Source organism: Dermacentor albipictus, chromosome 3 (genome assembly GCF_038994185.2).
Source record: "Dermacentor albipictus isolate Rhodes 1998 colony chromosome 3, USDA_Dalb.pri_finalv2, whole genome shotgun sequence".
Classification (NCBI taxonomy): Eukaryota; Metazoa; Arthropoda; class Arachnida; order Ixodida; family Ixodidae; genus Dermacentor; species Dermacentor albipictus.
The window spans coordinates 23,408,949-23,425,372 of NC_091823.1; the positions used below are offsets into that span (position 1 = coordinate 23,408,949).

Below are 16,424 nucleotides of genomic sequence, written 5' to 3' on the forward strand. Positions count from 1 at the left end.
GCCGTTATTAGTATAAGGTACAATATAGCTTTTTCTCTCAGCTCGTTTCTAACCGGCAATGTTGTAATTTAACAAAGAATGATTCGATACTAGGATTTGCGGGCCTATCTTTAGATTTTCCAAAGCATCTTGAGCTGGAAGAGCAGAGTACATGTTTCTGTACACTGTGGCAGGAAAATATATGTCAAGCAAACTTTCGTTAAAGCTTTTTCTTAGTTACAGCTCTTAAATAATGAAGAGGGATACGTGCCTTTAACTGCTGATATGATACAGCGATTTCCCTAAAATAATCATTCATATTATAAGGCGCTCCTTCTGTTGTAGCTACAATAAAGTTACGTATTGAACCATACAGTCTAACCTAGCTGTATCACTGCACGAAAAAAAATTGTTCTATTCTAGAAGAAAAATAAAACCAGATGCTATCTGCCGAACAATATTTAACCAGTCTTGCAACTCGTTTGCTAACACTCGGAAACTAATTGCATCGGCTGGTCCTTCCCCATGCGCTGCTCCCAGACAAATTGGCAAATAACCTGTGTGCCTTCTGTAAATTCATCCTGGTGATATGTAGCACTTGCAGTAAGTATTAGACTTTGACCAAACAAGAAAAAGAAAAGGAAGAATAAAATAAGAACGAGTTCTAAGCCGTTGCCCTAGCGAAAACAGAAATCTCCCGCCCCTCCCACTTTGTTACTTATTTGTTTATTTATTTTTTGCTGATAGTCTCTTGCTCTTTATTACAGAACTCATTTGTACCGTTTTAGTGTTCTAGAGGAACGCCAAGGTAGGTAGTCGGTATCTGCGTTCATTGTATTTTCACGTAGTAGGGACGGCGAAGAAAGCAGCAAAACTGAGAATGACGAAACTTGTGTTTTATTGGGCGAACCTGTGGCCCTCCAAAACTGGCTACACTCAAAGAACAACGGTAGCGGCGAACACAGTCGACGATCGTCGAAATTCTGATCAGCAGGTGAAGCACGTTGGCTTTTATACAGGAGTCATGGAACATTCCAGAGTAATCGCTGGTGCCCACGTGTCATCCAGGAAGAACCACACAATTCGCGTCGCGCATACAGTGAGATTACACAAGGTTCGGTGACAATGGACAGCGGATAAAACCATCGATACCATCCAATACACTTCCTATACATGCAGGTGCGTCCTGTCCCGAGCGATAACATATGTTAGACGGCGAAACACGGTCAATCGATAAAGATAAACAAGTAACTATGCCAGAATGTTTTCACGCAATTTAACCCTGATAGGACACTGCTCTCGCAAGAGCCCTGAGCTTTTGTCCTAGCTGATGACACTTCCTGTTGTCTGGCAAAAGGTATGAGAGCGCAGCTTGCAGGCGCACGTTAGTGGGTCGAGCGTCGACAGCCTTCGGCGTATCCGCGCGAACGTGCTCGTGCCACTGCTCGCGCGTTTCTCGTCGTCGTCTTCCACAGCTGGCTCCTATGCCGCCCATCGTGCCAGCGTTACCGTATATCTGCCCCTCCACCTTGCGAAGGCGCTGACGGCACTTGCCCACTGCTAGTCGAGGCGGTGATTTCGGTGTCAAATTTTTTGCCTCAATGTATCGCGAATTGAAAACACGCATAGAGCTGCGCTGAAATTTCATATTAGGATATATCCGATTTCTCGGACACTTTTTTTGCGTGTCTAATTGATCAGCATACGGGGTTCATTAGCGCACTATTGTCATCACAACGCGACATGTGTTGGCACCTTTGCTTCACTTGACGGAAGTTTAAACCCCCTTATGTTGCCATCATCATGTGCTTTCAGGCAAAGCGATTCCAAGTACAATGCAAACAAAAGTTAGCAACGGGTATGAGCATGGAAGGCGAGGACGATAGAAGATACACAGAGGCGCTATGTGTGTACCTTCTTTCACGTCCTGGTCATCTGCGTGCTTAACCGTTCCCAAGTATGTCATACGAACAAGGCCGAACATCCACGCTTGTCAAATAAAAGTATCGACATTGGCTCTCTTTGCCTCACCGAAGAGCGAACCTGAATCACCTCCCTTAGCGTGCTAATAACCACCATAAACTTCTTGCAATCTGCATATGCCACCTTACTCTCATTGAAAAGATGCTTTTGCCCACTTTTGATTGTTTTGGTATTGCAAAGTCGCGCTCCTTACTATACGCTATAAAGAGCCTGCTCTCGATCAAACTGCAGCAACGCAACTCGTCCAGAAAAGATGTCACAGAACTCTTATCCGCCTCTAACGACATGAACCTTAGTTAAAATATATCCAAATTGTATGCCACAAGTTTAGTGCGGTGCCACATATGTAATGAAGAGAGCTAGCACGCAGCAACAGCGCTGGGCAATTGCTGCGAAGTTTTTTTGTTCCACCCGAATTCTAAGGGCGGTGGCGTCTGCGCCGAAAGAAGCAATACTCTAGTGAACGAGAATACTATGTACATTGCTTATAAATTGTTATTGACAAAATGACATTATCTTGGCATACAATTCTTTATTGCTATGCTCGTTTAGACAAGCGTTCAGACACAAAAGAGACGTACATAACAATGATGATCATCAGTAATGATCAGTGAGATGACGTGGCTCATATGCTAAATATAGAGGTTCACAGAATCAGGTGGTTAATGGAAAGCAACGAAGAAATCATTGATGGTATCCCTAGAAGCAGCGACGTCACCACAACCACGCAGGATTCAAAGCAACCAAGTGACTGATATAGCAGCCTCACAAATGGACAGGGAAAAAAACGACTCGCTTATATCTGGCACTGCGTCATTTCGCTCGTTACATTACTTGTAGAAGTTTTGGCCTCAGAGTTGAATAATGCACAGCCGATGCCTTGGAAACGAATCGTCCAGCCTGAAAAATAAAGTCTTTAGCACAGAAACTGCCTTGTCACCCGCGGCTTAAAGATTTCTTTACACAAACACTGCACTTTAAAAATGGTAGAAGCAAATTTCAGATTTGAAGCTCATCTCAAATGCCACATTGCCGAAATGTCGGACAAGTAGGTGCTTGGGGGTGGTATAACTAAAATAAGCAAATAAAAAATATGACTATTTCACAGAATTTCCCGCAGCTTATTACGCTGACCACGCTGTAGCCTCACCAACATAACACACTAGAGAAACGGTCTAGATTTTCAAAGATTATGTGGGTCATATATACAAGGTATCCCAGCTAAATTTACGAACACTTTAAAGATATGCACATGCCACGTTACTGCATAAAACAAAGGTAATGTTGTTTGCCGTTGCTTGTAGATACTCAAACTATTTTTTCTCCTTTCCGCCTAATAACATAATTAGTCTTAGTTATTTAGTTATTTACCTCTCAAATATTATAACTAGATGAAAAGTGTCCATAGCAGAATTGTAGAGCAACATGAAAAACTCCCGATACAGCTTTATGCTGCTCGATACGTGCTACATAAAAGTGTTTTTCTGACCATGCACACAAAGTGCCTCGAGTGGCCAGTCGCGCGACAATTTTGCGTGCATTTGCGGGATTCTTTCCCACTCGGAATGACAGTTTTATGAAGCACTTACTGAGCAATCGGGAGTGTTTCATGTCGGCCTACAATTTTCCCATTTGCCTTTTTCATCTAATTATAATATTTCAGAAGTTGATGAAATAATGAAGACTAATTATCTAATTACGAGGAATGAAAAAAATAGTTTGAGTATCTCCAAGCGACGGCAAACAAGATCACCTGTGTTCTGTCTAGTAAGGCGGCATTTGCAAATTCTTTACCTTTGGCTAAAATTAGCTGGGACACCTTGCACATAAAAGCCTTTCGGCAAACGGTTACTGGCATTAGGTTCTACAGATTACAGAGCCCCGGAAAAATTGGCAAGGCTCTGTAAGCGTGTAAACGCGCCTAAATCACATCAGAGTTGTTGTTCTGTAGAGCACAGAAAACGGTTTGTGTCGTGCACAACTAATGTAGTCTACCAAATTCCCCCACCCGCCGTGGTTGCTCAGTGGCTATGGTGTTGGGCTGCTGAGCACGAGGTCGCGGGATCGAATCCCGGCCACGGCGGCCGCATTTCGATGGGGGCGAAATGCGAAAACACCTGTGTACTTAGATTTAGGCGCACGTTAAAGAACCCCAGGTGGTCGAAATTTCCGGAGCCCCCCACTACGGCGTGCCTCATAATCAGGAAGTGGTTTTGGCACGTTAAACCCCATAATTTTTTTTACCAAATTCCCCTGTCTTGCGGCAGTAAATATGTAGGACAGACGGGCAGGTGCTTGAATGATCGACTAAGAAAGCATTGTAACGACGTCCGCAGCACTGTACAAGGCCACTTGGGCATCCATTGCCGGGACTGCGGCTGCGTGCCATTCCTTGAAGATACGCAAGTTTTAGCGAGACACTGCTCACAGCTCACCCGGGAAATTGTGGAAGGTGATTTCATCAGAAAACTTGGCAGTATTTGCGTTAGTGCGCCCTCAATCGCGCTGACCCCTGGTGAAGTCGCGTTTCTAAACAGATAGTAATCGTAATGCTTAAATTTTATTTTTTCAGGTGACCATGTTCTTAGTTCAATGACCTGCTGTTAGGACAGCCCCTGTGACTGTCGTACATTTTCTGCGCATGCCTCTTCTTGTATATATACACACGATGTGGCAACGCAATAATATGTTGTTGGAAGTCAGCGCTGTGTATGTTGTCGATCGCTGTCCTTGTCTTTTGCGCTGTACGTTATTTTTGATCAAACAATCCAGTCCAAGAGGTCTTGAGATGCGGGCTGTGCGTTGCATGTTCAAACATCGATACATCGAGTGTACTGTAGTAACGGGCAATTTCAATTTCAGCGCTTGTCTGGGGTATTTGTTTCCTTGTGTCCTCGTCTTTTTCGCGCTGTTTCATCTCAGTTCCAATACAAAAGTGCGGACAAAGCAGGCTGGTGAGAGAGAGAGAGAGAGAAAGGCAAAGGAAATACAGGGAGGTTAACCAGAGATCTCCAGTTGGCTACCCTGTACTGGGGGAAAGGGGATGATATAGGTGAGAGAGAGAAAAAGATAAAAACATAAAGGAAAAAGAGGAACTATACACACACAAACACACGTACACGCGAACTGTTTCTGTGGGCACTGTCACGCAGCCTGCAAAGGCGTTCCCAGTGTTACGCAGTGTCACCGAGCAATCCTGCGTCACACAATGTACAGTCACAATTTGTCAGAAAGTCCCATGTCTTTTAAGTACCGGAGCAGCGCCTTCATAGCGGATCGCGCTGATGTTCGCGTAGGCCAGTTTCCAAGGATGTTGTTTTCTGTCATAGGGCGTTTGTCCAGTTTGTCTGGGGTGGCTGAGAGGACTGCCATTTGCGGGTTGAAACGAGAGCACTCACAAAGAAGGTGCGTGATTGTTTCATTGCATCCGCAGAAGTCACAAAGTGGGCCGTTGGCCATTCCGATAAGAAAGCAGTACGCATTTGAAAATGCTACTCCAAGCCATAGGCGGACAAGAAGGGTGCAGTCACGTCGTGGAAGCTCGGGCGGAATACGGAGCTGTAAATTGGGGTCCAGGGTTTGAAGGCGTGCACTTGTGAACTCGGATGACTTCCATTGAGCTAATGTGAGGTCACGCGCAACTGTTGACGGCTTTGGGTTGAAGATTAATATACAAAAGAACAAAAATAATGATCCATAGCCGGGCACGAGAACAAGAGTTCAGGACCGCCAGTCAGCCTCTAGAGTCTGTGAAGGAGGTACGTTTCTGTGAAGTCTGTGAAGGTACGTTTCCCTAGGTCAATTACTCACGGGATACCGCGATGATGAGAATGAAATTGACAGAAGACTAAAATTGAGTTAGAGCGAATACGGCGGACATTGTCAGCTCCTGTCTGGAAGGTTACCATTATCACTGAAAAGGAATGTGTACAATCAGCGCATTTTACCGGTGCTGGCATACGGGGCACATATTCTGAGACTGAGAAAGAAGCTTGAGAACAAGTTAAGGGACTGCACAAAGAGCGACGGAACGAAGAATGCTAGGCATAACGTTATGAGACAGAAATGGTGGTTTGCATCAGGTGTTATGGTATTCAATGAAAACAGCGAACAGACATTAGAGATACAGGGCCAGGAAATATCTCGGGTAACAGAATATAAATACCTTGGTATATGGATAAACGAAGGCAATATATATATGGAAACACAGGGAAAAACAATAACAGTGAAGGGGAAGAGAAATTCAGCCATAATGAAGCACAAAGCGCTATGGGGATACAATAGATACGAGGCCCTCCGAGGTATGTGGAAAAGTGTAATGGTTCCAGGACTTACTTTTGGAAATGCGGTTTGCTTTAAATCAGGGGCACAATCAGGACTCGACGGGAACCAAAGGTCAGTGGGTCGCCTCGCATTGGGTGCTCATGGGAAGACTACAAATGAAGCTGTGCAGGGTGATATGAGCTGGAAGGTTTTGAAGTGAGGGAAGCTCGCAGTAAAATTGAGTATGAAGAACGGCTGAGGAATATGGAAGAAAGTAAATGGGCTGGGAGGGTTTTGAGGTATCTGTACAGGAAAAACATTGATACACAGTGGACGAAAAGAACTAGGAAGCTTAGCAGCAAGTATGCGGCCAGTAGGGTGGGAAACACAGCAACAAAGAAGGTCAAGTGGAAAGTCAGAGAGGTTGAAATAATATCATAGGTGGCGGCAATGGAAGAGAAACCTGCCATAAGTAACTACTTAAGAGGAAAAAAAGAAATCAGGAAAGAAATAATTTATGATAACCCAAAGGGACGCTCATTACTTTCCGAAGTGAGATCGGAATGCCTTAGAACACGCACCGATAAAGCGAGATATAAGAAGGAAGAAGAAGCATGTGCTATCTACGGTAAAGCTAGGGAAACGACGGAGCATGTTTTATTAGAATGTGAAGACGTCTACCCAGCGGTAGATTTAGGCACCACTGGCCTCCTTGAAGCCCTTGGGTTCAGCGGGAGCAGTGGTAAAGTAAGCATGTACGCAATAGGCATTAGTAAGAGGCGATTGGAGGAGTGGTGGAAGAAAAATGGGGAAACAACAAAAGACGGAGACGTACAAAAGCACAGTTCGCACTAGAGGATCAGAAAATTTGGGTGTGGTAGTTCATAGCGGTTTTTTTTCTTCTTTCATTGTTTAACCTAGGTAGGACATTGGGCAGTATAATAGCACGAGCTTGGTGGCGCAACCCACCGCCCTGTTCCAAAGTGGACACTCATAAGATCCATCCATCCATCCATCCATCCCGGCTGATGCCGCCGTGGGACGGGATGCGTAGTTTGGGCGTATAGCACGTGATGCGACAAAAGTGCATGTGCTGGGCGTTGGAGGTTGCCTGCGGGGCTGTGATAGTATAAACATTACAATTGTCCATACCCTATAGAGAGCGCTTGGAGCTGTCGTCTCTACAGCGTGCTGGCCACGTATGGAGAAGAAGCACGTTAAGACGCACCAGCAAAATGGCTCCAAAGCGTGCACTCAGCGTGGAGGACACCTGGGCCCGAAAAAAGCGTCGCGCGGTACAGGAGCGTCTTCGCTACGCAGCGAAACGTGGTGCAGACCAAACGTATACATACACCTATGTTAATTGAATTACGTACAGCCCCATAATTCAATTAAAATACTACTTCCGCCATGATGCGATGTGTTTTTATTTATTTATTTATTTATTTATTTATTTATTTATTTATTTATTTATTTACTTATTTATTTATTTATTTATTTCGATACACAGCATCTTTGAAGGGCTATCGAAGGAGCGGGGAGCATGGGATAAAAGATGGCGAACAAGAGGAAACCAAAAATAAAGTAACATGCAATGCGAAATCGGAGGAATTCAGCAGGCGATAAAGTTAGAACGTGGCCAGGTAAAGCATTCCATAGTTATAATGTGCGGTCAAAAAATTGTATTTAATCGGCTCGGTGCGATGTAGTGGTGAAAAGAAGGCAAATTCAACCCATAATGATGTCTAGTGGATGCAGGCCTAGCGGGTGTGATGTAGGCTGTTGAGTAGAGGACATCATGAAGAGTTAATCGGAGCACGGAAAGCTTTAACGACTCAACGTGGCTACGCGGTGGGAAGAGAGAGAGCTTTATCAACATTGAGGTATAGCAATACTACCGGAGCTTCGATTCTTCACGTGTGTTCTAGTTCTAAATACGCAACATCTGTACTACCCCAAAATTGAAGTTTATTAAGGCGAAAGCCTTAAGTCGCTCGTTGCAATGGCTCATACCTAAAAGCGCGGCATCTAGTTGAGTGGTACAAAGAATATCATCAGTAGCAGTGGCTCACACCCCCGTAAGCAAGCAAAGATGCAATGGATCATACCCTCGTAAGCTATGGCTCATACCCCCGTAAGCGAGCAAAAGATGCAATGGCCCCCATCTTCTTAAGGCAGAGGCTACAAGCGCTCAGGAAAGTGAAGCGAAGAGTGCATAGATTCATTGAACTCACCCACACAACACACAGAACAGCATACGTTTCATAAATGAACAAGCTTAAACCAAGCATCCGAACCATCGATAAAGCATCGCATACTCTCCTCGGAAGTACGCTACGGCCGAGTGTGCTCGCCAAGCAAGGAACGAGGTGCGAAGTGCAAAGCGGCGAGATGAAGGAGTTCGACCGCGAGTCCTGTTTACCCCTGCTGAGAGGAGGCACCACAGAGTGGAAGAGAAACGCCGTTGGCGCGAGTCTGACCCCGCTATAAGAGCGCGCGCAGTCGCAGCTAAGCGTCGAAAACGAGCAGTAGAAGCCAAACTGCGAAGCAGCAATGTGACGATGCGAGACTTCAACGTAGAGAGGAGGCCGAAGTTTGCAGACAACGGCTTGCCGCACGTGAACTTCACACTGCGGCTCATTATATCTTGCAAGAAGTCTGATGTGTGCAGCATGCTTTCACGTTCAGGTGCTACGGAAGTGTAGCATGCTGCCAAACTTTTCACTAGTGTGTCTCCGAACCTGCCTGTACGAAAAGGAAGTATTCAGAGCTACCGTATTCAGCCATTTAACATAATACGGCAACCATAGCAACTATATTCGACTTTTGCAAAGATATTGCGTCATGATCTCAATTGTGCTACTCATTTTTTATTCAGAACAAATGAATTCAAAGAAATAAGGTGCTCCAAACAAACTTAATCTATATTTATTGAACATTATCTGAACCAATTATTTTGTTCAGTGAAAATTTTCATATTGCAGGTACCAATAGCAAGCCCAAGTAATTACATTTAAATTAAATCAATGTTTCTTTGTTTTGTTTTCTAAGGAACGGTAAACAAAAGGGCACTTAACGCATAGGTGATAAAAAACAGGGCTAAGGACGAGACAAAGCATAGAACTTTAGTTGAGTGAACAGCCTTCACGGGTTTTTGATGCGAAAGCATCAAATGGCCCATTGAGCGAAAAAGCCCGCGTCTGTAGCAGCGATACGGCACCTAAATTCCCATTGGTTGCGACGCTATGTCATGTGCCTCCCTCGACAGAACATCTGCTACCGTGCAAGCGCGCCAGGTGTTGCGTGAGGAGAGAGGGCGTCACTTCAACCCCAAGTCACCAGTGGGCCTCGACGGAGCAGATACAGCAACCCGACGCCGCGGCAGGAGACGGGTTGTCGTCGGTGAGGCAGTCGCGTGACGCGCGCGTGCGGGTGCCGCCGTCTCGCTCTCGGAGGCCGTCTCACCAGTCTATCTATCTATCTATCTATCTATCTATCTATCTATCTATCTATCTATCTATCTATCTATCTATCTATCTATCTATCTATCTATCTATCTATCTATCTATCTATCTATCTATCTATCTATCTATCTATCTATCTATCTATCTATCTATCTATCTATCTATCTATCTATCTATCTATCTATCTATCTATCTGTCTGTCTGTCTGTCTGTCTGTCTGTCTGTCTGTCTGTCTGTCTGTCTGTCTGTCTGTCTGTCTGTCTGTCTGTCTATCTATTTATCTCTCTATCTCTGTCACCCCCATTGGGCTTATCTGTTGCGCGGGCCTGCCGGCCTTGGTGGTCACAGCTGCTTGCTTCGGTCTCTCGTCGCGCAGGGCGTCAGTGACATGCGGAGTCCTTGATTTCTCATCAATACCGTCCAAATGATTCCAATCTACAGCCAACACGCTAGCGTAGAAACTGTACAAAAAAATAAAACCGACACCAATTTAATCGCAAACTACGATAACATACCCCGCAGCAAAACTCGAAAACATTACCCGCAGCGCAAAACTCTAAGGATCGCTCAGTGGCGTTAAATTGGACGTGCACGAGCGCTGTTTGTTCACACATTACCGTTCCGGCTGAGGAGCTGCGTGAATACCGCAACAAGGTGCATGCACAGGTCTGAGCAGAACGGAGAGTGAAATTTAACTTAAATCTACCTTTTTTATTGGACTCCAACAAACTCTAAAGCATTTCCATCAGTGTCACCTTGTGCAAAATCAAGGTGCGATGCCGGTTACAGCCGCTGCCATCGTTTCTTATCGCGCCGGCGTTGTGACGCGCCTGCAATCTGCCAGGGCACTTGATCCTGCTGCGCCGCAGCAGCGTCTTTTGTGCTGCGTCACGTGATATTTCCTCCACTAATACCGTGCCAGAAGCTCGAGCACAACGCTAAATCTTGCTTCTGCTTTCCATGCTTCGCCTTCGGATGAAACTGCCATTCTTTCGCTGCCTTCTAACCGCGTCCTTCGAACCTTGCGTGCCGCCTGTTTTCTTGATCGTCCAGAGAGTGAGTCTGGGGTGCGCCGCGTATCAAGAGCCGCGCAGTACGAGCTCTTTCGCATTGTGTTTGGTTCGATAGGTCGCACTCTTTCTAATCTCGACGTACTATCGCGCAGCCGCGTGCGTTAGTCTCTCTCTCGCTGGAACAACGGCGACGCACGCCTTTGAAAATCTCTGATCACTTCTGCTATCCTTTAGTTCAGCGCAGCGTTTATTGCCAGCCCGGTGGACATTTCAAATTGCGTAAGGCATCTTGCTAGGCCAAACGGGCACCATGGACTCGACTTTGACTGATGTGCCAATCCTCCAGGTATAGTGTCGCTTTGCTGTCGCATGCAGCGCCGCTACGACAAACGCGGTAATGCGAGCGCTCCTCCTCAAGACATATTGTGCAGTTCGTTACGATACGCACAGAAATTTCTCGCAGATGGGTTGCCTAAAGTTAAGTTTGTGCGGAATGTGGTGCTACTAGTGATGTTTTTCAATACCCCCCGAAGGATCTACACTAAACAAAGGATCAAGAACTTCACACGGCCCGATGGACATATTATGGCGCTTCATGAGATGCACACGTGCAACACAGCTACCGATCTTTGCAAGAAAGTTGTTTGTTATGATGCACGTAGTCACGCTGTGCGGGAGGAAACGTAAGCCCGTAACATAGAAAGGGGTTTATGTCAGCTGAACGATTGGTGTCAGAACCATCTTGACTTCAATACATCTTTCTTATTAAATAGTGCACAACCTGTGAAAACGAATCCTGGATGATTGCAGCCATTTAAATTGTTTTTGTTGTTATCAACACAATTTTGCATATTTTCTTTTCAGGATCGACATGATATCATTTCATGCAGTATCTTTGTTCTCGCTTGTCTTTTGTATTCATACATGCGTTTGGCAGGCATTCTCAGATCATGAACAGCAGGTTGCCATTATCCCTCAAGAGAAAAGTGTATAATAGCTGTGTCTTACCAGTACTCACCTACCGGGCAGAAACCTGGAGGCTTACGAAAAGGGTTCTACTCAAATTGAGGACGACGCAACGAGCTATGGAAAGAAGAATGATAGGCGGAACGTTAAGGGATAAGAAAAGAGCAGATTGGGTGAGGGAACAAACTCGAGTTAATGACATCTTAGTTGAAATCAAGAAAAATAAATGGGCATGGGCAGGACATGTAATGAGAAGGGGAGATAACCGATGGTCTCTAAGGGTTACGGACTGGATTCCAAGGGAAGGGAAGCGTAGCAGGGGGCGGCAGAAAGTTAGGTGGGCGGATGAGATTAAGAAGTTTGCAGGGACGGCATGGCCACAATTAGTACATGACCGGGGTTGTTGGAGAAATATGGGAGAGGCCTTTGCCCTGCAGTGGGCATAACCAGGCTGATGATGACGATGATGATGTATATTTGAATGCATCAAATGCCCTGTTGCCTATTTTCTTTCTTCATTTTATTTTGTATTTGTTTGGCACCCAATTAATATGTGTGAGTTCTTTTGTGAACATGCCGTTTCTTTATGATGCTCTATAAATTCTATAACGTTTATATTTACAAAAACTTAATTTGTATAATTTTAGAACATAATTGGAATCTGAAAGGTTTATTTGTACATAGCTGTGCTGTAAATTGCTTTATAAATTTGAAGGCACATGAATACATTGACAATGGACATTGTTCCCATAATTCTTTCGCAATAATCAAGTCAGTTGTAACTTGCATAATTATGCATACGTGTGTTCTCCGCTGTCAAACCTGCCGCTTACGGGGGCTGAGACTTTTGCCAGGTGGTATGCCTTTAGTCTAAGCCTACCCCCGTTTGGTTGAAAGAGAATTAAAAGCCAATTCAATTCAACTCAATTTCAGTCTAACGTATCCGACATTCACACAAACAATTAGCCAAGGGATATGTAGGCCTATCGCGGCTTCATGCGAAGGAGTGGTATCATTACCACGAAGAAAATAGACAGTGATGTACGAGCTTCAACTAAACTTGCGCTACGATTAGTGTGCATTTTAATGTTCTCGTTATTAGCGATAGCAATACCGACGCACGCGAAGGGACATCTTACAATTACGCAAGGAATAGTGCTTAGAAGAATGTTTACATTTTTTTAAATAGTGGGATATTCAAGACTCAATATTTCACTTTACTGCTGCCGCTGTTGCATTGTGACTGCCTTACATAGCTATGTTGGGAGACGTCTTTATATAAAACGAATTCAATGGTTTTACCAAACATCGGATCTCTCTTAACTTCCCAAGGTAGTCACATTTATCTTGTTGTGGAATGCAGACCTCAAGCTCCAAATATAGCGCTTTTATCATCGTTGTTTAATTTCCGTGTTGGCGTTCTTCGCTCCGCAAGAGACCTTCCGCTGTACAGACAACAACGTATGCGTACCTGAAGGGCGGGCTAACGTAACTAGAATGAGTGTAGATGTGCTGTGTTGAATAGCCGGGCTGAGATATACCAGCAATTATTGAAGATTGAAAGGGCACTTTGGAAACGGATCCAGACTTCTAACCTTCCAGAGCAATAATAAAGCCCATTTGTTAGTAATAGCGGCTACCTTAACACACGGGAAAAAAGACAGTAAAATACTATGGCTGCAAAGGAGCATAGTGAAAATAAGAAAAAGATAGGGCTTCAATGACGAAGGCAATTCAGTACAGATAAGGATGATTTCCACCCCGACGTAACATGTAACTATCACGGGTGCAAGCACTCGTACAAGTAGGCGCGTATTGAGAAAACATGAAGTGATATTACAGTGGGTGCCGGGCCCTGCTAGTATAGTAGGTAACGAACTAGCGGACTCATCGGCAAAATCGGCCCATAAAGATGCAGAAATTCAACTCATCCCTTTATCAGCAATGGACACAAAACGGATATTGAGAGTACTAAAGAAAGACTTGTGTACGTCAACATGGTTTAATGAAACCACTAAGGAATCAATTCTTTACGAAGTGGACCGTCAACTCAAATACGAGCCGCATGTACAACTTTCTAAAAGTACCGAGACACTAATTCATCGACTGCGCCTTGGGACAGCATACACCAAACATTTCCTATATCGCATCAAACATGCTCCTTCCCCGGCTTGCTCCTGTGGCCACAACGATGAGGGTGTTCGCCATCTACTCCTCGAATGCCCCATATACTAGATGCAAAGACGGCAGCTAGAACAAGAACTCCACGGATTCTCACCGGCCTTTCTCACTCGCATTATTCCTGGGCCCATGGCCATCGAAAATAGCACCGCGAAAAACATTGAACGCACTCGAAAATTTTTATGAAGAAACAGACATCCTTAACAAGTACTAGGTATTGCACTGAATAATCACACGATGTTACTATAACGTTCTTCTATTATTCGTATTTAATAGTGCTTGTATATTACGTGTTATACTTTTTTTTATGTGCGTGAATATTTTAACACTACGTAACTCCTCATCAGCCGACATAACGACCATTTGTGTGTGTTTGTGACTTTGTTTACGAACTCATTGAGGTGCAACTTGCATTTGACTTTAATACTGTTGTGTTCATGGGCGTATGGGACAGTGCTGTGGATTTCTGACCGTATCAACTGATTTCTTTTCATTTTCCTACATATATTTATATTGTTGTTTCCGCTGTGAGAAAAAGACTGGCCGTCACCATTATAAGGCGACTATGTCTCTTTCTTTTATTTTCGTTTCAATAAAAAAAGATTTTTACTGTTTCTGTGCTGCAAAAGGAATGCGGCTTTTTCAGGCATTTACAGCACTTTTATCGCAGCTCATTGACTTTTGCCTGAACCAGTCTTCTACACCGTGCTGTTTCTCTGAAAGAAGTAATCAAATAAGAAACGTTTTATATTTCAAAATAATGTCCTTACAGCCGTTCATGTTTCTGACCTTTGCAATCCCATGAAGCATCCGCTACTTCCTAATAATGAACGATTTCTTTTACAGATGGCCTCGTTGAACTGGTTGTATCTATCTTTATCGATAGCGCTTTCATTTTTGCTATTTGCCGTCATCACATCGAACATGAACAAGCCTAGCATTCCTAAGGGAAAGAAACTGCCGCCAGGTCCCCGAGGCTTCCCATTGGTCGGTCACTTGCCGTACGGACCAAGAAATTTCGATTACAAAAGATGCCTGGAAATTTCAAAACAGCACGGACCGGTGTTCAGGTTGGTTCAACTTTCAATAGCAGCCGAAAGAGCACACCCATGTGATCACTGACTGAAGCTTTCGTTCACGTTAAGAAAGACATCCTTTATTTTATACGGCTCAATTTGGAATGAAAATTATGATGTATTTTTGAACGGCTACAAATCGTTTCTCGGATTAGGTAACCAAGGACAATTGTTGCAAAAGTCATGTCTGATGAATAACTGTGTGATATCTTTTCGGCGTTACTATGCTGTATGACGTTAACTAAAGTTTCTATATCTTTATTGCGAACAGATCTACGATGTTTATCGGCTATTGTTTATCTGCTGCCCATGACAGCATGCATGGAATGATACATGCTAAAGTACGATGCATACATTCGCAATTTAAATATTTGTACATTCTTGTGTAGTTCTTGGAATACGTTTCCAATTGCACTCTCGCTTTTTACGGTGGGCATTACGAGGACGCTGTAGGTCGAGGCTAACTTCGATTTCCCTCCGCAAATACATGTACAATGCAAAACTGCTATTAAGAGACAACGGCAGGACCAATTCGAATTAAATTCATTGCATTTCAAAAAGAAAGTTAAATCCTAACAGTTGCAGGAAGCAACATTTTGATTTAGGACCTCGAAAACGTTTAACCAGATAGCCAGAACACGATAAAGAAATAGAAGCACGAGTCTGCAAACCCGTAACTCTGCCCCAAAAAACAGATATCGCACTTCTGTAAACTAAATCTCTTAGAACATTTCTAGAGGACAACTGTTATGTATGCACTTAAAGCTTACATGGCATTATTACATCGAATACAGTGGTTTCGCAAAAGTCGTACTGACAAATTATATTTCGAACCGACTTATAAACAAAAACAAATACGCTTGTTCCAAGTTATATGTATTAGTAGGTATAGTGTACAAAATTGTGATATTAATATTTATTGCTGTGTTAAAGAGCAGCAAGCTTTATACACGAGTTTTTGTTGCTCTTTTTGCGATTTTCAAGAATTTTAATAATAGCTTCGTACCATAAAATGAAAATCCCCTTTGTTCGGTTACTAGATTTTAACTTCTTTGTTTAAACGCGGCAAACCTAATCAAATGCAGCACAGTAGTTGTATTTAGGTAGGAGCTCCACTAATAATGCATCCTCTAAAAGTCTGAGGTTTAGTTTGCACGACAAAAGAAGAAATTTCATATGTTCATGCCGTTAAAATGATTTTGCAAGAAGAGTAGGATGAAACTACACGTAAGCTTTCTTTTCGTTTTACAGGTAATGCAATTTGGTGCTAGAGTAGTTGTGCAGCCTGTAACGCAGCCTCCTGGTTCGCTTTTTTCCCCCTTATTTTACCAAAGTGACGTTTCGAAGTCAAGTAGCTAGCCAGATTCAGGATATTCGGTGACGGTATGCTAAGAAACGTTAAGAAATGCATTTATTAAAATGTATGTCCATGCAGTTATATTAGGCTGGCTTTGGAGGAAAATTATTCTGGCAAAGAGCCTACCACTTAGGACAAATAC

The 16,424-nt window shown here is 43.7% G+C and overlaps 1 protein-coding gene and 1 long non-coding RNA gene across 2 annotated transcripts in view; one reads left to right on the top strand and one right to left on the bottom strand.

Annotated features, from left to right (window-relative positions):
• The window catches only part of LOC135903894 (uncharacterized), a 224,876-nt gene that overhangs the window by 9,285 nt on the left and 199,167 nt on the right, over positions 1-16,424 (bottom strand). The window lies entirely within an intron of this gene.
• Positions 10,838-16,424, top strand: part of LOC135903909 (uncharacterized) — a 38,798-nt gene continuing 33,211 nt past the window's right edge. The window contains exons 1-2 of the mRNA XM_070534861.1: positions 10,838-11,048; positions 14,696-14,919. Of these exons, the coding sequence (XP_070390962.1) occupies positions 11,013-11,048; positions 14,696-14,919 (260 nt within the window). The 5' untranslated portion in view covers positions 10,838-11,012. The remainder of the gene's footprint in view (positions 11,049-14,695; positions 14,920-16,424) is intronic.